The 25792-nt window shown below is 45.1% G+C and overlaps 1 protein-coding gene across 5 annotated transcripts in view; it reads right to left on the reverse strand.

Annotated features, from left to right (window-relative positions):
- The window catches only part of c10h1orf35 (chromosome 10 C1orf35 homolog), a 47093-nt gene that overhangs the window by 4108 nt on the left and 17193 nt on the right, over positions 1–25792 (reverse strand). For 2 of the 5 annotated variants that reach the window (XM_038808876.1, XM_038808873.1), the window contains exons 5-7: positions 20134–20206; positions 17077–17150; positions 8736–8820 (exon numbers count right to left, since the gene is read on the reverse strand). In XM_038808876.1, the coding sequence (XP_038664804.1) occupies positions 8736–8820; positions 17077–17150; positions 20134–20206 (232 nt within the window). Of the gene's footprint in view, positions 1–2408; positions 2484–8735; positions 8821–17076; positions 17151–20133; positions 20207–25792 lie in introns of those variants that run through there. The other 3 variants (XM_038808875.1, XM_038808877.1, XM_038808874.1) reach the window with 2 other exon arrangements.

Genomic DNA, 25792 nt, shown 5'->3' on the forward strand with positions numbered 1-25792 from the left:
AAATAAGTTATAAGCACCACAATGTTAAAATGGTGTTGGAAAAGACAATAAAAGTAAAAACATGTATGTTATTAATATTGTGTAGTTTAAGTGGCTGTATTGTAATTACTAAAGCACTTTCCTCAAACAGAAAGAGAAGGAACACCCCTTGAGAGATATGCAATGACACTCTGGAACAAAGTGAACTTTTGTCAATTCAATTGTTATTCTAGGTGAAAACCTCAAGATGCATTCTCCCCTGTGACCTAACCCCCACTGCTTGAAATTTGTTGGAATATGTTTTGCGAATGTGAAGTTATATTGTGCAAATTAATCCTTTTATTTAGTTTTGAATTAGTTTGTTTGAAGAAGAAACAAGACCAATTATGTAATTTATTCCATTGTTTTAAATACAAGTATGTGCTATTTTGTTGTTTTGACCGAGTTTTAAATTGTTAAATGCTGTAAGAATGGTATAGTAGGCAGAAGCTTCCACAATATAGCGTGTGTAATGTGTATGTGTGCGATCTCCCGCTAGATCGAAATTTTGCATAGGAGTTTCAAAACTTGAATCACAATAAATGAAAATGAATGAATGAAAATTGCTTATTGTCACAAGTAGGCTTCAAATGAAGTTACTGTGAAATGCCCCTAGTCCGCCACATTCCAGCGCCTGTTCGGAGAGGCTGGTATGGGAATTGAACCATGCTGCTGGCCTGCCTTGGTCTGCTTTCCCTGTGCTAAACAGCCCCTTAGATTGTGACATGGATGGAATGGGAAATACAATGACTTTTCAGAGTGACCAGGCCTGGGAACAAGAATTGAAATTGTTCAACTCTAATTTTCAAAAAAAAAAAATAGCTCATGGAAAAGCAGTCTAGGTGGTTGATAGGTATCAAAATAAAGTTTGTTTTTGGAAGAAATATACTGAACACTTAACAAACCTGTTGGGCAACAACACTGCTGTTTGGATTTGGCATAATATTGTGGTTGGGGACCTGCAGCTTAAGTTAGCAAGTGACTTCTAGGAAACTAGATGCCACCCAAGATAAAAGACAAACAAGCAAATATGTCACGCCCGAACAGAAATGTTCGATTTATGTTTAATATTGTTAGTGTTATTATTATCCATCTTCCATCAGTACGTGCTGTGATATCATTAGTTGTTGCCTGTGTATTTTATTTAACTGCCGTTGGTTCTGGTTCTTTCAGTAGTTTATTTTGATGTTTAGCTAGCTGCTCCTGTTGAGTCAACTGTATTTAAACTTCATTATTTTGATATAGAATCACTACAGTGCAGAAGGAGGTTATTCATCCTACTGATGTCAAGTTTGGGGACAAGAACGAAAAAGAATTCAAGTTTCAGCATGTTCAATACAGAGTTTTGCTAAGTTTACCAACAGAAACAAGTTAGCAGTACCATTGGCTTTATTTGGGTCGAACAGCGAGTTTGTGGAAAATAATAAACTGGATTGAATATGCGCATGGTCGCATAGTGGTTAGCACTGTGCTTCACAGTGCCAGGGTCACAGGTTCGATCCTGGCTTAGGCCACTGTCTGTGCAGAGTCTACACATTTTCCCGTATTTGCGTGGGTTTCCTCTGGGTGCTCCAGGTTTCCTCCCACAAGCCCCAAAAGACGTGCCGTTGGGTAATTTGAATTCTCCCCGTGTACCCGAACAGTGCTGGAATGTGGCGACCAGGGGCTTTTCACAGTAACTTCATTGCAGTGTTAATGTAAGCCTATTTGTGACAACAATAAAGATTATTATGTGGGAAAGGATGGAACATCTTGGCAAATGGGATCACAGAAGAGGCTAGAAAGCCACTCAATTCTGTGTGTGGGCAAATGGCATATGAGCTAGTGAGAAATTTAGCTACACCACGGAAATCAGGACATTTCATTTGCAGATTTAGTTATACTCGTTCAGAATCACAACACTCTTAAGCCTTCAGTAACTACGTTTCAAATTCCATCGTGATTTCGGAAGACTGGACAGTAGCTACATTTGTTGCTGATTTGCACCAGATCTCTGAACAATGAGTTTGGGGCACTTTTGAAAGACATGCTCGAGGACAGACTACTTTATGCCATTAACAAGGACAACATTCACATGGTGTTGGCTGGGAGAAGTCACAATGCATTAAGAAGACCCCCAAACACTTACTTTAAGAAGGCCCTAGAAATTTCTCAGGACATGGATTTGGCTGCCAATAATGCAAAAGATATTCAGAGGGCCAATGGCACACTCAGGCAGGTGCACTGCATCAAGGAGAAAACTAAGTTGCAAGTAAAAAGATGAAGACAGTGGAGTGTTTTAGGTGTGGAGGCATTCACCTGAGAAGGAGCAGTGCTCCGAAAGCTCATGTTTGAAACAAACCTGTTGGACTTTAACCTGGTGGTGTAAGACTTCTTACTCTGCTCACCCCAGTCCAACGCCAATATCACATCAATTTGAAGAGAGAGAAGATTCTGCGGTGGACCAGGGAGAAGCGTACCTGTGACTGGAAGAGCGAATAGGGTCTGGATTTATCAGGACATTGAAGCCAAGTTAGCAAAGTGACGGGCAAGTCTTCAACAAGGCCAGGTGGTGCTGTTCCGGCGGCAGATCAGGTTTGTGGTGCTCTACCCGGCAAAATTATGGGTAATGTTCAGAGGCCCGGGAGTTTTATTTAGAGACCCCAGAGTGTCTGAAGACTTCATTAGGAGCATAACCTGGGGGGAGAACTGAGCGGACAATGCTTGGGACTGGGGTGCTGGCACTTTGTAATGGTTGGGAGCATGTTTGAAGTGGAGGTAGGGATTGGGGAATGTTCATCTTTTTTTTGGGGTGGGGGGGGGGGAGGTTTGTTGTTTACTGTTGGGACTGTAAGGATGGAAAGTTTATGTGGGGATGGATGTTCCTGTCCCCTCCTGTTTTCTGGGACCTGTAACAGTTGTTTGTTTGCTTTTGGAGAAGGCTGCCTGGAGTTCAGAAGTCTTTGTTTGGGTGGGGGAGGGCAAGGTCAACAGGGCGCTTTCCTCCTTGAGCTGAGGGGTCAGGGAGGGGAGGGGAAAAGAGGTAATTGGTAAGTGCCTTGGGGCAGGGGCTGCTACTGCGCTCGCAGGTTATGCTGGTGGACGGAAGTGAGGTGATGGTGGAAGAAGGCAGAGAGGGGTGGCCGAGGTAGGGGGTGAGAAATGACATGGATATGGGCGGAGAAAAGGACCACCTGGGATGGACTAGGTACAGAGTGGAAGTTAAGCAGGGAAGATGACAGATGATAGAGGGGATTGGAAGCACAAGCCTCCGGTAAGGTTGGTAACATGGAACGTCCGGGGACTGAATGGGCTGGTTAAAAGGTCGTGGGTGTTTGCACACCTCAGGAGCTTGAAAGTGGGGGTGGTCTTTCTGCAGGAGACACACATCCGTGTGAAGGACAAGGTTAGGTTAAGGAAGGGGTGGGTCGTCAGGTTTTTCACTCAGGGTTTGATTCGAAATAGAGGGGAATGGTGATTTTAATGAGCAAAAAAAATGAGAGATATATGATTGTGAGTTGGGTATTGGAAGGGGCACCGGTGGTGTTGGTAAATGTGTATGCCCCAAATTGGGATGAGGTGGCTTTTATGAGGGGGTTGCTGGCAGCAATCCCGGATTTAGCCATGCACCAGTTGATCATGGGAGGAGATTTTAACTGTGTCCTAGAGCCGAGGGTGGATAGGTCAAGCCCCAAGTTGATGGGAAGGGTACGAATGGCAAGGGGGGGGGGGGTTATGGAGAGGATGGGTATGGTGGATCAGTGGCACTTTTAGAACCCAGGGGGAGGCAGTATTCCTTATTTTTGCATGTCTATAGGGTGTATTTGAGGATTGATTACTTTGTAGTGAGTCGGGAGATTTTGGTTGGGGTGGAGGGGGCAGAGTATGCAGGGATTGTTATCTCGGGCCATGCGCCCCTCTGGCTGGAGATTCGGTTTAGATTGGGACGAGAGCAGAGGCCGGGGTGGAGGGTTGACTCGGGGTTGTTGGTGGATGGAGGTTTTTGTGATAAGGTTCGGGCGGCGATTAAGGAGTATGTGGAGTTGAATCAGAATGGGGAGGTGTCGGCGGCCATTTTTTGGGAAGCACTGAAGACAGTGGTCGGGGGGGGGGGGGGAAAGAGAGAAATTATTTTGTTTAAGGCTTGTGCGGATAGGGTCAGGAGGGAGGAACATGACTGTCCCATGAGCAAGGTAGTGGAGGTGGACAGGGAATATTCGAGGGAGGGATTGGCGAGGATGAAAAAGTTACAGGGGCAGTTTGACAGGCTGACAACAGGGAGGGCGGTAGGTCAACTGCGTGGGGCAATGGGGGTGCAATATGAGCATGGGGACAAGGTGAGCCGCTTACTGGCGCACCAGCTGCAGAGGCAGGCCGTGTCCAGGAAAATATTTACGATCCAGACTGGGGATGTGGTGTCAGAGCCAGGGAAGATAAATGAGGCTTTTAGAGAGTATTACCAGGATCTTTATGAGGAAGAACCAGGAGGAGAGGAGGGGGACATGGGGTTCGTTTCTGGGCAAGCTTGAATTTCCCCAGGTGGAGGAAGCAAAGAGGCAGGCGTTGGAGGAGCCCCTGCGGCTGAGGGAGGTGCTGGATATTATCAGGGGTTTGAAGTCAGGGAAGGCCCCTGGAACGGATGGGTACCCAGCAGAATTTTATAAGGAATTTTCGACGGACCTGGCATCTGTTGGGGGCATTTAATGAAGTTCTGGAGAATGGCGAGTTGCCGGAAACGATGACGTAGGCAGTAATCACACTAATCCCGAAAAAGGGGAAGGACTCCGTGGAGCACGGTAGCATGGTGGTTAGCATAAATGCTTCACAGCTCCAGGGTCCCAGGTTCGGTTCCCGGCTGGGTCACTGTCTGTGTGGAGTCTGCACGTCCTCCCCGTGTGTGCGTGGGTTTCCCCCGGGTGCTCCGGTTTCCTCCCACAGTCCAAAGATGTGCGGGTTAGGTGGATTGGCCATGCTAAATTGCCCGTAGTGTCCTTAAAAGTAAGGTTAAGGGTGTGGGGGGTTGTTGGGTTATGGGTATAGGGTGGATACGTGGGTTTGAGTAGGGTGATCATTGCTCGGCACAACATCGAGGGCCGAAGGGCCTGTTCTGTGCTGTACTGTTCTATGTTCTATGAATGTGTGTCGTATGGACCTATAACACTATTGAACACGGATGTGAAAGTATTGGCTAAGTTGGTGCCGCGGGGCGGGGTGGCGGAGAAGTGTGTCCCCGGGGTGGTGGCAGAAGGTCAGACAGGCTTCGTGAAGGGCAGGCAGCTCGCGATGGATAAAAGATAGCTGTTGAATTTGGTGACTAATCCATCGGGGGCTCTGGTACTGAAGGTGGTTGTGTCCATGGGCGCGGAGAAGGCATTTGATCAGGTGGAGTGGTGGTACTTGTTAGAGGTTTTGGGAAGGTTTGGGTTTGGGCCGAGATTTGCGGCATGGGTAAGATTGCTGTATGTGGCACCAAGGACGAGGACAAATGATATGAGCTCACAAAGCTTTGACTTACACATAGGTACGAGGCAGGGGTGCCCGTTGTCACCGCTGTTGTTTGCGCTGGCCGTAGAGCCATTGGCGATGGCTCTCAGGGGGTCGCCAGAGTGGCGAGGGATTATGAGGGGACAGAGGGAGCATCGGGTGTTGCTCTATGCAGATGACCTCTTGCTGTATGTTTCGGATCCGTTGGAGAGTATGGGAATGATTATGGGCCTGCTGGGGAGTTTTGTAGGGTTCTCAGTACAAGCTGAATGTAGGGAAAAGCGAGGTATTCCCGGCGAACGAGCTGGCACAGCGGGCTAATTTAGGGGGGATGCCATTTACGGTAGTGAGGGATAGGCTTAGTTATTTGGGGATTCAAGTAGCGAGGGAATGGACGAGGCTCCATAAGTGGAACTTAACGAAGCTGGTGGAGGAGGGTGAGGGAGGATTTTGAGAGGTGGGATACACTGCACTTAACATGGCGGGGAGGGTTCCAAGTGGTGAAAATGAATATTCTGCCTAGGTTTCTGTTTATCTTGCAAGCTCTCCCGATCTTTATACCAAAGGTCTTTTTTCGGAAAGTGGACACGATCATTTCTGACATGTATGGGTGGGAAGGTGACAAGGGTGGGGAGGACCCTGCTACAGAGGCAGAGGCAGGATGGGGTTGGTGTTGCCGAAAGTGCTTCATTATTATTGGGCGGTGAACGTGGACAGGTGCGGCGGTGGTGGGATGAAATGGGGGAGAGTGGGTTAGAATGGAGGAGGAATCTTGTAAAGGGTCTAGTTTGAGGGCTATGGTGACGGCAGGTTTGCCAATGGCTCTGAGTAGGTATTCAAGGAGCCTGGTGGTGCAGTTCACAGTGAAGATATGGATCAGTGGAGGCATTTTAGGGTGGAAGGGATGTCAGTGCTAACGCCGTTGTGCGAGAATCATGGGTTTGAGCCGGGGGGGGGGGGGGGGGGGGGGGGGGGGGTGGATAGTGTATACAGGAGGTGGAGGGAAGTGGGGCTGGTCAAGGTGAGGGATCTGTATTTGGAGGAAGGGTTTGCCAGTCTGGAGGAGCTAAGGGAGAGGGTGGAGCTGCGAGGAGGAATGAGTTCAGCTATCTGCAGGTTAGGGATTTTGCGCGAAAGGTCAGGAGGTGGTTCCCTAGGTGCTGGGATGCACCCTGCTGGAGCGGCTCCTGCTTCCGGATGTAGAAGGGGAGGGAAGATCAAGGAGAAATGGGTAGATCAGTTGGGAGTGTAGAGTGAGGTACTACGTAGGGTAAACGGGACCTCCTCTTGTGCAAGGATGAGCCTGGTACAGTTTAAGGTGGTGCACAGGGTGCATATGAGTCGGACGAGAATGAGTGGGTTCTTTTATGGGGTAGCAGATGAGTGAGAGAGGTGTGGGTGGGGGCCAGCGAATCATGCGCACATGTTTTGGGGTCATGAAAAATTGGGAAGATTCTGGGTGGGAGTGTTCGCGGTCTTAGCCATTTAGTGCAGGAGGTGGCCCCTACCATTTGGTGGCAATATTTGGGGTTTCAGAGAAGCCAAAGCTCATGGAGAGGAGGAAAGCCGATGTTTTGGCCCTCGCGTATCTGATTGCACGGCGGCGAATTTTGCTGGAGTGGCGGTCGGCATCGCCACCAGGGGTAGCGGCTAGGCTGGGTGACCTGTGCAACTTCCAGCGATTAGAGAAGATAAAGTGTGAGTTAAGGGGCTCTTCAGAGGTGTTTGAGGAAAGGTGGGGGAGATGTTTGTGACCGTGTTTGAGGGGTTGTTCATCACAGGGGAGGGGGCTGGTGAAAAAGGGGAGAAAAATCTGTACAGACTGTATAGTTGATTGCTGGGAATTATGTTTCCCAGAGTGTTTATTCTCTGTCACCTGTTTTTAATACGTTTGTAATAAAATACATTTTTAAAAAATGCTGTGAAGGAGCACCTCAGCAACCTGGATCAACGTTTTAAAGGTTTTTCAGGGGCAGGACGTGTTTGAAAAGGGAGCAAGTTCCCTTTTCAAACACGGAGCGTGCAGTATCTAGGCCACAGAATCACTGCACAAGGCTTCTCTCCTGTGGAAGGAATGTTCGAACGATTAAGGAAGCGCCAGAGCCCAGGCTGGTGACTGAGCTCGGGTCATTGTAGGTTTGATGAACTATTATGGAAAATTGTTACCAGACTCATCTACACTACTGGCTCCACTGTACCTACTTCTACACAAAGAAACAAAATGGAAGTGGGGAGTTTGCACAAAAGACAGCTTTTAAAGATGCAAAAGTGCTGCTGCAATCAAAATATCTGCTCGTCCCATTTTGATCCAGACACGGAACTTAATCTATCACATGATGTCTCATCTACGGTGTAGGCGCCACTAGTTTCTCACGTAATGAAGGATGGATCATGGGCAGCACGGTAGCTCAGTGGGTTAGCACTGCAGTCTCACGGCGCTGAGGTCCCAGGTTCGATCCCGGCTCTGGGTCACTGTCCGTGGAGTTGCACATTCTCCCTGTGTTTGCGTGGGTTTCGCCCCCCACAACCCAAAGATGTGCAAGGTAGGTGGATTGAACATGCTAAATTGCCCCTTAATTGGAAAAAATTAATTGGGTACTCTAAATTTAAAAAAAAAAATGAAGGATGGATCAGAGAAACCCATTGGTTTTGCATCTAGAATGTTCCAAGAGTTTTTGCAAAGGATTACACCATGTGTACACCACACCTTTTCATCCAGCTTTCAAATGGTTTGGCAGAGCGAGCTATTCAGTCATTGAAGGAAGGATTGAAGAGAATGTCAGGTGATACTTTAGAGACCAAGCTCTCAAGGTTCTTATTTCAATATCGTATCACACAAAACAACTACGGGACTCTCACCGGCTGAATTATTGATGGGTAAAAGACCACAGTCTCAGTGGATCTACTGCATCCAGATGTCAAAACAAAAGTGGAAGGAGACAAGAAAAGCAGGAGGCAGGATTATTACGCTGAGACACATTTATATCAGGAATTTTGACAGTAACCAGCACTGGCTACTTGAGTTATTCTTAACTGAAGTGGTCCATTTTTTTTAGTGAAATTGAACAATGGAAGAGTTGTTCATAGGCATCAAGATTATATCGTCAACGCCATGACTCGGAGACAGCAAAAGTTCTAGATAATAGAAGGAAATGCGGCTGTGGAACTTCAACAAGAAGTGCTTCTGTTGTACCAGAACTTCTAGTGGACACTACTTCAGGAGAGGGACACTCATGCACAGATACTCAACCTACTTCCGCGCCCACAAGTTCAGTTGAACTAAGTCCAGCATCACCAGAGTTGATGGAGTCACAGCATAATCGCATAGCTCCTGAAACACTAAAGTATAATTAAGGCATTAGTTTAATTGTATTCCTGTCTTTAAACGGGATTAAAATTTAAGAGGGGGGGAGGGGAGAAGTGCTATAGTACAGTGTTCTTCAAACTTTTTTTCCGGGGACCCATTTTTACCAACCGGCCAACCTTCGGGGCCCAACCCGGCCGACCTTCGCGACCCACCATTTTCTCTTACCTGGTTTGCTGCTGAAAAAAAATGGAGGAAATGGTTTTGGGTCTCTTTGGCTCTCATACACGCTCCTCCAATGGAACCTGTTGGATGAAGGTGAAGCCTTCCTGTGTCGAAAAGTATGGAGTCTCCATCTGTCCAAAGTTCTGAACTTGTTTCCTGTAAAATTCTATCAAATAAACCACCCCCCCCCCCCCCGAACTTGTAAAAAAAATAAAATGAGTGGAAAAAAAAAATGGAAAAAAAAGAATTAAATGAATAAAAATCACTAGAGCGTGTAAAGCAAAAAGCTGGAACCCTTTAAAAAAAAAGCGGCCGCACTGCGCATGCGTGCCGATTATAGGCGCGCATGCACGCCAATCATCGTGCGCGCATGCGCAGTGTGGCCGAATTTTTTAAAACATGTTCGCGGCCGCTTGCAGCCAGCGTTATGAAAAGCCGGCTGCTGCGCGGGGATTTGCGCGATCGGGAGTGCCGCGGACAACGGCTCCGCGACCCTCCCGATACCCGCCCGCGACACACCCGCAGGTCCCGCCCCCAACTTTGAAGAACACTGCTATAGCGATTATTATGCATCTTATTTAAATCCATTGCTGATGTCATCAGTAAGGGCTATGATGTCATTAGTTGCCACCAGTGTATACTTATATTTAACTGCTGTTAGTTTTAATTTTATTCAGTTACTGTTATTTCGATGTTTAACTAGCCGCCTCGGTTCTGTAGTCCATACTGTTTTTTAAACTTTGTTATTTTTATACAGAATCACTACAGTGCAGAAGGAGTCTACACCAACCCTCTGAAGGAGCACACTACCTAGGCCCAATCCAATCCCCCACCTGTAATCCCACTAGCGGAATTTAGCATAGCCAATCCACCTGCCTTGCACATCTTTGGACTGTGGGAGGAAACCAGAGCACCCGGAGGAAACTCACGGAGACATGGGAAGAATGTGTAAACTCCACAGTCACTCGAGGTCAGAATCGAACCCTGGCGCTATGAGGCAGCAGTGTTAACCACTGTGCAACCATGCCGCCCTATTAAAGAAAATTTACTTTATTAACAACGCACCTTGACTACCTTTGTGTGGTCAACTTATCACAAATATATGAGGAGAATATTTTATTAGATTGTAAAATTTCTCCGGAGCCCATGAAAGAGATACAATAACAATTAATGGGGTGCCTCACTTAGAATACCTGTCAAAGTAAAATAGGGGGGGGGGGGGGAGAATTTTGATTTGAATAAGTAAAGGCTTGGGAGTAAGAACACTGAGAATTATCCACAAAGTAGATACAGGTAAAGGGGGAGCTTGAGAATCTTTTAAGTCCATTTCTGATTTGATTTTATTATTAAATGAGGTGATCTACAAGTGAGAAATGTAGGGAAAGTTCTCCACACATTTTAAAGGAAGAAAAAGTGATCAAGAACAAGGATGAGACAAGAAATGAGAGGAGATAAGATCTTGTCCTATGAAAACAACATTTAACAGAATAGTTTAATGTTAATACCACTGGGAAAATATTGTTTCATAATATGCACCATGAGCTGGTACTGCCGATGATGAATTCGAGGGGGAAGGAATCTAGCTAATGACGGTACCACAGTATTTAACATGGGCATCACAAATTAATAGTTTGAATTTAACCTCTATGGAGGTAGAGATGCAAAACCTAAAAAGAGTAAATTAAGATATTTTAACCAAAGGAATACCAGCCAGGACTTGAGAGCTCAAAGTGTGTTAAATTATGGACCACTGACAATACATCGGGTAGAAAACACAAGATTGATTTGGGACAGCAGTGCAAATGCTGTAAATTTGGGAGATTATGTATTCGGAACTATAGAAAAAAAATATTATGGAAACGAAAATCCAGGCCCGGTTTCCAAAACATTTTGTTTTACCCTCTAAACATCTGTCAGAATTGGTCAACGAATATTGATGAATATTTACCATCACATGAATTAATGTACAATATAGGAAAAAGGAACAATTACAGGAATTTGTGGGAAATATGGTTATAATGTCTAACAGTTGCCAGAACTAAATCAATTAAGAAGTCTTACAACACCAGGTTAAAGTCCAACAGGTTTGTTTCAAACACGAGCTTTCGGAGCACGGCTCCTTCTTCAGGTGAATACCTGTCAAAGTATACCTGTCAAAATATAAAATATTCACCTGAAGAAGGAGCCGTGCTCCGAAAGCTCGTGTTTGAAACAAACCTGTTGGACTTTAACCTGGTGTTGTAAGACTTCTTACTGTGCTCACCCCAGTCCAACGCCGGCATCTCCACATCATGTAAATCAATTAAAAGTGGGCATTGCTAAATCTCAGTGTATTTCTGTTCGAGCAACATAATGTAGCACAGAAAACAGATTGACGAGGTTTTTCGGCCTATCGAGTCTGCACCAACACATGAAAAGCACCTGACCTACCTACCTAATCCCATTTGCAGCATTTGGCCCATATCATTGAATGTTATGAAGTGCCAAGTGCTCATCCAGGTACTTTTTAAAGGATGTGAGGCAACCCGTCTCTTCCACCTTCACAGGCAGTGCATTCCAGACCCTCACCACCCTCTGGATAAAAAGGCCTTTCCTCACATCCCACCTAAACCTCCTGCCCCTCACCTTGAACTTATGTCCCCGCATGACTGAGGAGAACAGTTGCTCCCTATTCACCCTGTCCATGCCCCTCATAATCTTGTACACCTCGATCGAGTCACACCTTGGTCTCTGCTCCAGCGAAAACAATCCAAGCCTATCCTCTCTTCATAAATTAAATGTTCCATCCCAGGCAAAATCATGGGGAATTTCCTCTGCACCCCCTCCAGTGCAGTCACATTCTTCCTATAATATGGGTATCAGAAATGCACTCAGTACTCCAGCTTCAGCCTCGCCAAAGTTCTATCCAACTCCAACATGACCTCCCTGCTTTTTAATCTATGCCTTGATTGATAAAGGCAAGTGTCCCATGTGCCTACTTCACCGCCCTATTAATCTGCCCTTCTGCCTTCAGAGATCTTTGAACAAACAGGCCAAGGTCCCTTTGTTCCTCGGAACTTCCCGGTGTCACGCCCTTCATTGAATATTTCCTTGTTAAATTTCTCCATCCAAAGTACATCACCTCAATTTTCAGGGCAAAATTACATCTACCACTTTTCTGTCCATTTGACCATCTTCCTGTAACCCAAGACACTCAACCTCACTGTTAACCAGTCTTTGTGTAATCCGCAAACTTACTCATCTTACCCCCCACATAGTCATCGACGTAGTTTTTAGATGATGAATAACAGGGGACCCAATACAGATCCCTGTGGCTTCCAGTCACTAGAGCTGCTTTCTGTCATCACCTTCTGCCTCCTACAAGTGAGCTCATTTTGAATTCATCAAATTATCCTGTATCTCATGTGCATTTGCCTTCTTTGTGAATCTTCTACGTGGGACCTTGTCAAAGGCTTTGCTGAAATCCATATTAGCCAAACCAACTGCACTACCATCGTCTACACACCTGGTCACCTCTTCAAAAAAGTCAATCAAATTTATTAGGCATGATTTACCTCTGACAAAGCTATGCTGACTATCCCTGATCAAACCTTGCCTCTCCAAGTGGAGATAGATTCTCTCCTTCAGAATTTTCTCCAATAGTTTCCCGATCACTGATGTGAGACTCATTGGTCTGTAGTTCCCTGGCTTATCTCTACAAGCCTTCTTAAATAGTGGAACCACATTAGCTGTTCTCCAGTCCTCTGGCACCTTCACCGTGGCCGGTGAGGGATTAAAGCTTTGGGTCAGAGCCTCTGCAATCTCATCCCTTGCCTCCCACAGCAGCCTGGGACACAATTCATCCAAACTTGGAGATTTACGGGCGGCACGGTAGCACAGTGGTTAGCACTGTTGCTTCATGGCACCAGGGTCTCGGGTTCACTTACTGCTTGGGTCGCTGTCTGTGCAGAGTCTGCATGGCTTTTCTCTGGGTGCTCCGGTTGCCTCCCACAAGTCCCGAAAGACGTGCTTGTTAGGCGAATTGGACATTCTGAATTCTCCCTCAATACACCCGAACAGGCGCTGGAATGTGGTGATTCGGAGATTTTCACAGCAACACCATTGCAGCGTTAATGTAAGCCTGCTTGTGATACTAATAAAGATTATTAAAGTCGCCATAGTCCCACATGACCATAGGCTGCTTTCCCCTTTTGAGGGAGAGAGCTGACTGGTGGTGATTTAACCGGAGGATCATCACACCTCAAGTGAGAAGGCAGGGCCTTCATGAGTAACCTCAGCCGGTACAGGAATTGAATCAGCGCTGCTGACGCTTTGTGTCATGAACCAGCTGTCCAGCAAAGTGAGTTAAACAGGCATCCTTTACCTGTAATACACCTGGCATTAAAGTAGAGGCCATCCAGCCTGGTCTTACTTCCTCGAAACGTAATACAGCTGTATTCCCTCTGACTTGTTTGCTTTTCTGTGTTATGCTGTGTCCCTATTCTGCTAACACTCTTGTGTCCCCACCCCTGTCAAATTAGTTTAAACTCCTAACAGCACTAGCAAACCCACCCTCAAGCATGTTAGTCCCGCTCTGGTTCAGAGGTAGACCGTCCCTCTTGTACAGGTCGCACCTTCCCCAGAAACGGTTCCAGTGATCCATAAACCTAAAACCCTTCCTCCTGCATCAACTCTTAAGCCATGCATTCATCTCACTCAGCTAAATCACTGGCTTTTAAAGCAGACCAAACAGGCCAGCAGCACGGTTCGATTCCCGTAACAGCCTCCCCGGACAGGTGCCGGAATGTGGCGACTAGGGGCTTTTCACCGTAACTTCATTTAAAGCTTTACTCGTGACAATAAGCAATTTTCATTTCATTTCATTTGTGCAATTCTCCTATTTCTGTACTCATTAGCACGTAGCACTGGGAGTAATCTATAGATTACAATCAGAGAAGTCCTACTTTTTAAGTCCACTGCCTAGCTCCCTGAATTCTTGATGGAAGACCTCATCCCTCATTCTACATATGATATTGGTACCAACATGTACCAAGACCTCTGACTTATCACCCTCCCCTTCAGGATGCCCTGCAGCCGTTCAATGACATCCTGGACCCTGGCACCAGGGAGGCAACACACCATCCTAGAGTCACTGACGGCCACAATCGTGCCCATCTGTTCCCCTGACTATAGAGTCCCTTATTACTGTTCGTCTTCTCCTCCTCCCCTCTCTTCCTGTATAGGCAGGCTCGTGGGGCCAGAAGCTTGGTTCTGTCTGCACTCCGAGGGAACACCCCCGTCAGCCTCCAAAATGGAATACCGAATACATGACTAAGAAAAATTGATGCTATCAAAATCACCGCATGGTGGATGCAATTGGGGCCTGAGTGTGAATATTTGATTCATGGGTTAGGATTATATCACATGCATCAGTCTTTGTTCAAATATAATAATTCTGTTTCTGCTAATCTAACCATGGTTTTAGCAACGTGCAAATAAAATGCAAGTCCAATGGGATCTGAAAAGGTTTATTCCAACTAGATTTTACAAAAATATGAATCTATGACTGTAAAATATGGACACAACACGTGATTGATGAGAAAACACCATCAAGAGCTGTGTAAACAACTTGGATATCGCAAAGTCTGTATGGACTAGCAATGCTTGTGAGATGTACCGATAAGTGCTGAGCATTATTTGATAAGGGATTGTACCAGGCCTCGAAAGGCTCGAATGGAGTTAAACATTTTCCTTGAGAGGGACATTGCTGGTGGTAGCACTGTTGCCTCATGGCGCCGAGGACCCAGTTTTGATCCTGGCCCCGGGTCACTGTCCATATGGGGTTTGCACATTCTCCCCGTGTCTGGGTGGGTCTCACCCTTCACGACCCAAAAAGATGTGGTTAGGTAAATTGGCCACGCTAAATTTCCCCTTAATTGGAAAACAAAATTGGGTACTCTAAATTAAAAAAAAAGAGGAACATTGCTTTGAGGATTCGTTGCTGCAGCCATAATGGAATAATTACCATTGAAGGCAGGAGGAAGGGTCAGGAACAGAGTGACTGACTGTAGTGCCCACTCATAAGTACCAAGGAGATGTTAATGTATGTATTCATTTGGGCACTGTGGTGGGACAGGTCAATTTGGTGTTATCGATTGAGGGGAACGGTCATGGAACCAAGCTAATTGGGGTATTGTTTCTGCTTAAGACAAATCTCTTCCTTCTTTTCTTCGGATATATATATATATAAAATGCTTTCTCCTTTCAATTAAGTTATCTTTCTTTTCACAATTTTCTCTTTTCCTGACCCTTCCTCCTGCCTTCAAGTTAATTATAATTACTATAGTTGTCATATTATAATCATTATTAAATATTCAATAAAATTGTTGTTTTTAAACACATTATTTGTCATAGTCATCCATTCCATTTACGCCCAGAGCATGGATGGCTCCGAACCCAAGCAAGACTCTGAAGGGGGCTCTCATGACCCCTTATATCAGCCCCCAACCCAACCACAACCTCCTACTCCTTCTCAATAGGACCCTTGTGTTATGCTTTATGGGGCTATGTGATGCTATGTGGTGCTATGTGAAAGAAAGCTTCCATGTCCTCAGAGCACCTAAAAGTGCTTAACAATCAATTAAATACCCCTAAAGTACTGAAGTATATTCACTGTTTAATGTAGGAGAGTTGGTAGCTATTTTCCACAATTATTGACCAGGACATCAGGAGAACTCTGCTGCTCTTCTTTGAACAGTGTCAAAAGATGTTTTACATCTTTTGGGGAAAGTCATGTCTCACCAATTTGATTGGGTTTTTTGAAGGGGTAAACCAAGAAGATAGATGAGGGCAGTGCAATTGACGTTGTCTACATGGACTTTAGCAAGGCCTTTGACAAGGTACCGCATGGTAGGTTGTTGCAAAAGGTTAAATCTCACCGAGTTGGGGAGCATTACAGAACAAAGAGATCTAGGTGTACAGGTTCATAGCTCCTTGAAGGTGGAGTCACAGCTGGACAGGGTGGTGAAGCAGCATGCTAGGTTTTATTGGTCAGAATATTGAATACAGGAGTTGGAACGTCTTGTTGAAGTTGTACAAGACATTAGTCAGATCACACATGGAATACTGTGTTCAGTTCTGGTCACCCTATTATAGGAAGGATATTGTCAAACTAGAAAGAGAGCAGAGATTTACGAGGATGCTACCAGGACTTGGTCTGAGCTATAAGGAGGGGTTGGGACATTTTTCCCTGAAGTGTAGGAGGCTTATGGGTGATCTTATAGAGGTCTATAAATTAATGAGGAGCATATATTTTCCCAAAGGTAAAGGAGTCTAGAACTAGAGGGCATATGTTTAAGGGGAGAGATACAAAAGACACCAGAGAGGAAATTTCTTCACACAGAGGGTGGTGAGCATCTGGAATGAGCTGCCAGAAGCAGTGGTAGAGGTGGGTACAATTTTTTCCTTTAAAAAGGTTAGACAGTTACATGCAGGGTGGGTATAGAGGGATATGGGCCAAATGCAGGCATGTGGGACTAGCTTAGTGATAAAAACTGGGCGAGTGGACAAGCTGGGCCAAAGGGCCCGTTTCCATTCTGTAAACATCTATGGCATCAACCCAACCCGAGGGCCAATGAGGCTTTAGGGTTAGTATCACTTACAGTTGCTGTACTTCTTCATTAGCTCACTGTAGCAGGGGAGCAGCATTACCCATCAAAGGATCCCTTAATAATTTTAATGTCATTAGACCACCTCTCAACCTTCTAAATTGGAGGGAATACAGCCCAATTTTATGCAACTCATCCTCACAATTTAACACTTTAAACCCCCAGAATGATTCTGGTGAATTTGCAACCCATACTTTGATGGCCAATATACCCTCCCTGAGGTGCGTGCTGAAAACTGAACACATTGCTCCAGATGCGGTCTGCCCAAGACTCTGGTATGTAATCTGCTCCACTCTGTATTCCAGCCCCCGAAGATAAAGAAAAAGCTGTCCACTCTTGTTTACACAAGTGTCAACATTTTCAGGAAGAGTAAAGTGAAATGAGACAAATCAAAACACAGTGACTCTGACCACAGCTCACCTCAGGGTCTCAGGTTGCTGCTCTGCTTTCCGCTTCTGGCTCGATGATTCCCCGATGTGGTCAGATTTGTGGTGCTGTAAGAGAAGAAAGAACATGAATACTGGAAAGAAACAGAAAAAGGAGGAATATCATGTTAAAATAAACAACAGGCACAGTTAACAAAGCAGGTTGAACTTCTGGGGCAGTAGTCTTAGGTTGGAACTTGGCTATTCAAATTTATCCTGAGGTATCATCAAACCTCCTATTAATTTCCATCACTTTACTGCTTTAATTTCTAAATTATCTTGTAGCAATGTATATTATGTTTGACTAGTAATATTGCTGAAATATATTCCACAGCTGAACATAGTTATTTATTTTAGAGGTCCCATCCTATAGGATACTGGGGAAGTGACCTCTGTATAATGGTGATTTGTGTTCTTTGGCGATCCCCTCCTTCCCAATATCAGCACATACTGCAGGCAGCGAGGGCGGCCAGGGCCCCAGGGCAACCAAGGCCCCAGGGCGTCATGTTAAACACAGAGTATTTGAAGATAACAAGGTGAACAGATGCTAGATTTGTTCATTATACTTCAATTGTATAAAATGAAGAGTCAGCCAGCACTGGCATCTGCAGAAATTTGCTTTTAGGACTCGTGTTGGGGAGGAATATGCTGGGATAGTTTGTGTCTCTGCTCAGCGGGCTTGAAAAATCAACCTGCATCAGATGAAGACTAGCAATGGATTCATCCTTCTGCCATATGCATTGATCAGAATTAACATGATAGCAGAGGGAGAACAATAAGCTTTGGTGCTGTGGAAGAAGTCTTTTGTCTCTATCCTCGGAGGGAAAAGCAGCATACTGCTATTGGCAATTTAAGTTGCAGAATGGTAGAAAGATGATACAAAATCTCATGCTTTAATTATCCACAAATTTTTCCAGAGGCAAAACCATATCAACATTGGAACACCGAAGTGGAGTTGTGGGCACATTACCCTGAAAGAAACAAGATATGGCTTGGTCCCAGTGTTCTGGCATTTAAATTACTGATTGTACACGCATTTTCATGTTGAAACACTTTTAGTATTGACGTTGGTTCAATTCCATGCAAACGACTCTCCTAGACCAAATGGCCACTGCTCTAAACAAATGCCTGGGAAAACAGTCGCTCCCAACCATTTCTTATCAAATATAGACAACTGTGCAGTGAAACAAAAGGTGAAGGATCCCATGATGGCTGTATTTCGAGATTGGCAAAACATTAGATGAAGATTCCAGTACAAAGACAGGGTTGCTGGCAGGCAGTCTGAGACTGGTCGTCCCTTTTGTCAATTTGAGAGTCAACACAGAAAGCAAGCCTGTGACGGTGACTATCGGTGTTTGAACCAGAGAAATGCACAGGGAATGGTTAATCAATGTGATTCCAAGTATCATTAAGTGACAAACTGCCCGCTGCAAAAAAAATCGTGTTTTTGAAGTAACCCATGAAACAAATTCTTCTGAGGCTGAAAACAGTGATGGTGACTGTCATGTAGGAATTTGAATCCAGTGATGAATATATTGATGATCGATTCATTCAACTGCGCAGCTCTGGGCAGCAGTCGTACTTCGACAGCATGTGACATCGATTGGCTTAACTGCTACCTGGAGTCTGTCGATGAGGCTGACCGGCGGAAGGTCAAGGAGTATGAAAGCTCTACCTGTTTCAGGTTTGGAGACGATAACACGCTTAACGTCTTCCAAAAGGGGTAGTCCTTGCTTACAAAATAGCAGGGATTAGTCTGTTCAACGGTACAGATGTGAGCTCTAGTGAGATACCTCTATTATTAAGTAAATCTGCAAAGAGAAAGGTTCAGATGATGCTGGACAGAAGAATGATAGGGTGTGTTTGGGGAAAAACGCAGAACTACAGTTTACTCGGTCAGGCCTTTACTGCCTGCCACTTAGGAAGCCAGATATTTCTCGCTATGAAGTTTGGTTAACTTCTGGGAATAAGAATTTGATGGACAAAAAGATTATTATTTGGAAGTTTGACAGTTTTCATGCCACAAAACCTGAAAGCTCGACTGCGCGAGGAGTGGTTGATAAGAGATACAACGGCTTTATTGAGCAAATCATGACACAAGTGTGAAATCCCAATTAATTACAGCCCAGTCCCAGGGCACCTCAAATACACTGGCATCATCTTGTGTGGGTTTCTTGGGAATCGTTTGTTATGACCGACATCTTTGCTATGAGCAATTACCACTTATTTGCGGCTTCCAGAAAACCTGTTCCAGTATCAGCCCTCTCCCTAGGAGCTCCAACTAATATTGGCACCCTCTCAGAGACTCTATGACTTCATTTCGGAAAGGCAGAATCAGCTTCTCAAATCACTATCGCAAAAATTACTATGTACCAGAAACAATGTACTCGTAAATTAGTGAAGTACAAATGTGCTGGGAGTCACAAAAATAGCTACTGATCACAGGGATTCACCCAAAATCACCACAGGCCCCTTGTAAATTCTCACGGCCACATTTTGAAAACCAAACTTCAATGGAAACAAGGAATTTATCATTCCAACTGCAAAATATGAATAACTCACTTTACATATTCAATTTTTAGATGATCAAGAGTCATTACTACATCAATACGAGAGTCATAGGTTCCATGCTGATCTGTATCTCAACTCGATTTAGCCATCTTTGATCACTGCCCTTTGTGTGAAAAAGTGCCTTCCAATATCTGTTTAAAGGCCTGGCTCTAATTTATTATGCTCCCATGTTTTGGATCCTCCATGAGAGGACATTTTCTCTGTGTCTACCCAATCAAATCCCTTTCTCATTTAAAATCTCTTGATTAGATCAAACCTTGTTCAAAGGAATATACTGTAAGTTATTACAACCTTTCCTCATAATTGTAACTTGAAGCCTTGATTTCATTGGAGTGGGTCTGCACTATAACCCTTCCCAAATCAATATGCCCTGCACGAGGCCTGATCAAGGTTCTGTATAACTGTAGGACAACATTCTCATTTTTGTAATACAGCCTGCCATCCAGTTTTGAACATGATTGAGAAATGCCTCTTTTCCTACCGTAAAAATAGCCAGTCCAAGCTTAGACGCCGCACGGTCCTCTTTAGTCAGCATCATTCTGTGAGCGCTCCCACTAGAAGCAAACAGTTTTGAATTGGTTAATCAGATGCCAATTTACTCTCGTTAGTCCATATTAAATTGGATTTGTTTATTGTCACATGTACCAAGGTACAGTGAAAAGTATTGTTTTGAGTACAGTTCAAACAGATCATTCCATACATGGAAAATACAGAGGGCAAACATAAAATACACAACGTAAACACACAAACTCGGGTGAAGCATATAGGAGTGCACATCTACTCAGTGGAGAAGATGTGTGAAGAGATCAGATCAGTCCATTAGAAGGCCATTTAGGAGTCTGGGAACAGAGGGGAAGAAGCTGTTTGTGAATCTGTAAGTGTGTGTTCTCAGACTTTTGTACCTCCTGCCCGATGGAAGAAGTTTGAAGAGTGAATAAGCCGGGTGGGAAGGGTCTTTGATTATAATGTCTGCTTTCCCAGTGGGAGGTGTAGACAGAGCCAATGGATGGGAGGCGAGTTCATGTGATGGACTGGGCAGTGTTTGCGGCTCTCTGTCGTTTCTTTATTTCACGTCAAGAAAGTTTTCCTACTTTCTTCCTGACTTCAATGGGCTGGGCACTAAGCAACTTGCTCTCAAGTCTCAAGCCTCTGTGAGGCAGCTTGATCTCAGGCCTCTACCATTGTCACGCTATATCAGCTGCAAGATGAGCGACAATGGCAGAGCAGAAAAGTGTCTCTCTGCATCTATACTCGCACAACAATGGGACCAAGATTCAGAAGAGTTTGGAGGAAAGAGTGGAGAGCAGTGCCAAGGTGCCCGCGTTCCAGGGGGAGGGCCAAGGAGCTACCCCGACTACCCAGGGGTCTCCGGTGGCAGGGGAGACCCCCCGGTGCTGTTCCGCCTGGTTCACGTTTGGCCATGCCCATTTGAGGCAGAGTTCCGACTCCGTTGTCTCACGGGACTTTGGTGAATCCCGTGAGACATGGAGGCTGTCGGGAGGCTCGCTGCAGCCCTCTCCCAGGATTCTCTGGCTGCATTGAGCGCAGCGCAACTGGAGAATCGCACTCAATGCATAGTTGTCGAATTTGCTGATGACACAAAAGATAGGTAGGGGAGTAGGTTATGAAGAGGATAAAAGGAGTTTGCAAAGGGATATAGGTAGGTTAAATCAGTAGTCAAAAATTTGAGATGTGGAATATAACTTGTGAAAATGTGAACTTGGTCACTATGGCAGAATATTAGCGAAATGAAGATAATCTCAGAGTAAGGGGTCACCCATTTAAGACAGAAATGGAGGAATTTCCTCTTTAGAGGGCAGTGAGTCTGTGTAATTTTTGACTGCAGAGGGCTGTAGAGGCTGGGTCGTTAACTATATTTAAGGCCGAGATAGACAGATTTTAATCAGTAAGAGAATCAAGGGTTATGGGGAAAAGGCGAAAAATTGAAGTTGAGAATTACCAGATCAGGTCAGCCACGGTCTCATTAAATGGGGGAGAAGACTCGATGGGCTGAATGGCCTACTTCTACTCCTTTGTCTTATGGAAGAAAGGTTGCAGAACTTTGTGGTAAAGAGGGATCTTGGTGCCCCAGGACGTGAATTTCAAAACGTTGGTATGCAGGCGAAGCAAGTGATTAGGAAGACTATTGCAGTGCTGTATTTATTGCATGGGGAATCGAGAACAAAAGTGGGGAAGTTTTATTGAGAGAAAGCTCACTCAACTGATTCCTGGGACAAAGGGGTTATCTTATGAGGAAAGGTTGGATACATTGGATCTGCATCCAATGGAGTTTAGAAGAATGAGAGGTGATCTTACTGAAATCATACAAGATCCTGAGGGTGGATGCTATTACGATCCTGGACCAACGTTTGCTAGGACGCTGGACAGGAACACCAATCACTTTTTTAAATTTGTAAACTGTGAGGAAAAGAACTTCACTCCAGGAGTGATTCCATACACAAATAAGGATATGGTGTATTAAAGCAAACTTTATTTAAACTTCTTTAATGTGACTTATTTAACATCGAACTATCTTCTTCTAGGAAGCAAGAGAAAACTGCATTGCCTTCTTCACTGCCTTGGAGATCAGGCAGATCATTCGTGGGCAGCACAGTAGCAGAAGTGGATAGCACTGTGGCCTCACAGCGCAGGGTCCCAGGTTCGATTCCCCGCTGGGTCACTGTGTGCGTGTGTTCTGAACGTTCTCCCCGTGTCTGCGTGGGTTTCCTCCGCGTACTCCGGTTTCCTTCCACAGTCCAAAGACATGCAGGTTAGCTGGATTGGCCATGATAAATTGCCCTTAGTGACCAAAAAGGATAGGAGGGTTATTGGGTTATGGGGATAGGGTGGAAGTGAGGGCTTAAGTGGGTTGGTGCAGACTTGATGGGCCGAATGGACTCCTTCTGCACTGTATGTTCTATACATTATGCAATTCTGTACTGCCTTTTAACACAGAAAAACCTCCCAACACATTTCACAGTATTCAGGTAAAAAATAAATCGAGGTGGATAATCAAGAAGTTGGTTTAGGGGGGAATTTGTGGTTAGGACCTCAATGGCTGAAAGCACAGACCCAATAGTGGGGTGAAGGATACACAGTGTAAAAATCATATAATCATTAGTGCAGAAGGTGACCATTTGGCTTATCGAATCTGCACCGATCTTCTGAAACTGCACCCCACCTAGGCCCAACCATGCCCCCCACCCCCCACCCACCCCAACCCCACCCCGCGCCATTAACTCCGTAACCCCACTTAACCTGTAGGAAACCCATGCAGACGAGGGGGAAAAGTGCAACTCCACACAGACACCCAATGCCGGAATTGAACCCGGGTTCCCTGGTGCTGTGAGGCAGCAGCACTAACCACTGTGTCGTGCCTGCATGGTGAGTTGGAAGAATGCAGAGTTTTTGAAGCTGCTGGCCTCGAGGAGGTTGGGAATAGGCAGCGACACAGCCAGGGAGGGATCTGAAAACAAAGGATTTTTTTTTAAAAAAAGGACGGTGATTGGGGACTGCAAATTAGGATATAGGCAACAGAATTCAAGATGAGCCTAAGTTTATGGGGGGAATTGAATCAGCAGAACTTCTATCGACATTAAAGATAATGTGAAGTAGCCAGATTAAGAGAGAGTGTTAAATAAATCACATTTACCTAGCAGACGAGCCCTAGGGTGTCCCAAAGCACTTTAGACGAAACCATTCGCAGGGGGAGAAACAATGTTCCCAATATACAGAAAGGTCTTGGGGAAAACTGTCTGCTCTCCTAATGAGTATTGCCACAGGATAGTTAGCATCTGTCTGAATAGACAGGAGTCTCAGTTTAATGTTGCCTCTGAAAGATGGTACCTCTGAATGTGCAGCACTGTAGATTAGGTACTCCAGTTTCTGGAGGAGGACTTCAGCTCTTCTGACACAAAGCATTACCAATTGTTCTCAGCCCACAGTTAGAGAGGAGGTAGAGTTTGAAACATAATCTATTCATTATTCTGAAGTAATGTGAGAAAGCCAATATTCCTCACACGACAAAACAAGAGGAGGGGGAAGAAAAGTCAAATCTAATGAAATGGCAAATGGTTCTTTTTCGGATTGGAGGAAGATATACAGTGGGCTTCCCTGCTGTAGGTACTAGAACCACTGCTTTTCTGATTTATATTAATGACCTAGACTTAGGGTTAACAGGGCACACATTCAAAATCTGCAGATGGCACAAACCTTGGAAGCATTGTGAACTGTGAGGAAAGTGCTAAACATCAAGATGACATAAAGGGAGTCAAGGGTTATGAGGGACAGACAGGAAAGTGGAGCGGAAACTGCTACCAGATCAGCCACAATCTAATCAAATAGCAGAGCAGACTTGAAGGGCCAAATGACCTACTCTGCTCCAATCCTACATTCCAATGGTGAAATGGACAGACATGCAGCAAATTTAATTTAATGCACAGGAATGTGAACGGATATGTTTAGTTAAAGAGTGAAGAGAAGCAATATACAATAAATAAACCAGGGGCTGGTTTAGCACACTGGGCTAAATCGCTGGCTTTTAAAGCAGACCAAGGCAGGCCAGCAGCACAGTTCAATTCCCGTACCAGCCTCCCCGAACAGGCGCCGGAATATGACGACTAGGGGCTTTTCACAATAACTTCATTGAAGCCTACTCGTGAAAGTAAGCGATTTTCATTTCATTCATTTTCATAAAGGAGCAATTCTAAACAGGTACAGGAACAAAGAGACCTAGATACATAGAAGATAGGAGCAGGAGGCCTTTTGGCCCTTCATGTCTGCTCTGCCATTTATCACGATCATGGCTGATCATCCAACCCAATAGCCTAATCCTGCTTTCTCCCCATAACCTTTGATCCCATTCGCCCCAAGTGCTTTATCTAGCCGTCTCTTGAATATATTCAATGTTTTAGCATCAACTACTTCCTGTGGTAATGAATTCCACAGGTTCGCCACTCTTTGGGTGAAGAAAAGCCTCCTCATCTCTGTCCGAAATGCTTTACCCTGAATCCTCAGACTGAGCGCCCCGGTTCTGGACACATCCACCATCGGAAACATCTTCCCTGTATCTACCCTGTCTAGTCCTATTAGAAGTTTAAAAGTCTCGATGAAATCCCCCCCTCACTCTTCTGAACTCCAGCGAGAACAATCCTAACCTAGTCAATCTCTCCTCATATGACAGGAGCGCCATCCCTGGAATCAGTCTGGTAAACCTTTGCTGTCCTTCGAGAGCAAGAACATCCTTCCTCAGTAAAGGAGACCAAAACTGCACACAATATTCTAGGTATGGCCTTACCAAGGCCCTGTATAATTGCAACAACACATCCCTGCTCCTGTACTCAAAATCTCTCGCAATGAAGGCCAAGGTACCATTAGCCATCTTTACCGCCTGCTGCAACTGCATGCTGACCTTCAGCAACTGGTGCATAAGGACACCCAGATCCCACTGCACACTCCCCTCTCCCAATTTACAACCATTCAGGTAGTAATTTGCCTTCCTGTTTTTGCTTCCAAAGTGAATAACCTCACTTATGCATATTATACTGCATTTGCCCACTCACCCAACCTGTCCAGATCATGCTGCAGGATCTCTGCATCCTCGTCACAGTTGACCCTCCCACCCAACGTGGTATCATCTCAAACTTTGAGATGTTACATTTTGTTCCCTCATCCAAATCATTAATATATATTGTGAATAGCTGGGGTCCCATTACGATCCCTGTGGCATCCCACGGTCAGCCGATTTGAAAAGGGCCCATTAATTTCTACTCTTTGTTTCCTCTCTGCCAACCAATTTTCTATCCACCTCAATACAGTTCCCCCAATCCCATGCACTTTAATCTTGCACAATAATCTCTACCTCCCTTTTTAAATATTGGAGTGACATCAGCTACCCTCCAATCTGCAGGGACTGTTCCAGAGTCTATAGAATTGTGGAAGATGACCACCAATGCATCCATTATTTCCAGAGCCACATCCTTAAGCACTCTGAGATGCAGATCATCAGGCCCTGGGGGATTTATCTGCCTTCAATCCCATCAATTTTCACTGCACCTTCTCTACTAATATTGATCTCCCCCAGCTCTTTCCTCGTACTAAACCTTTCATCCTCCAACATTTCTGGTATCTGATTTGTGTCC

This window comes from Scyliorhinus canicula, chromosome 10 (genome assembly GCF_902713615.1).
Source record: "Scyliorhinus canicula chromosome 10, sScyCan1.1, whole genome shotgun sequence".
NCBI lineage: Eukaryota > Metazoa > Chordata > Chondrichthyes > Carcharhiniformes > Scyliorhinidae > Scyliorhinus > Scyliorhinus canicula.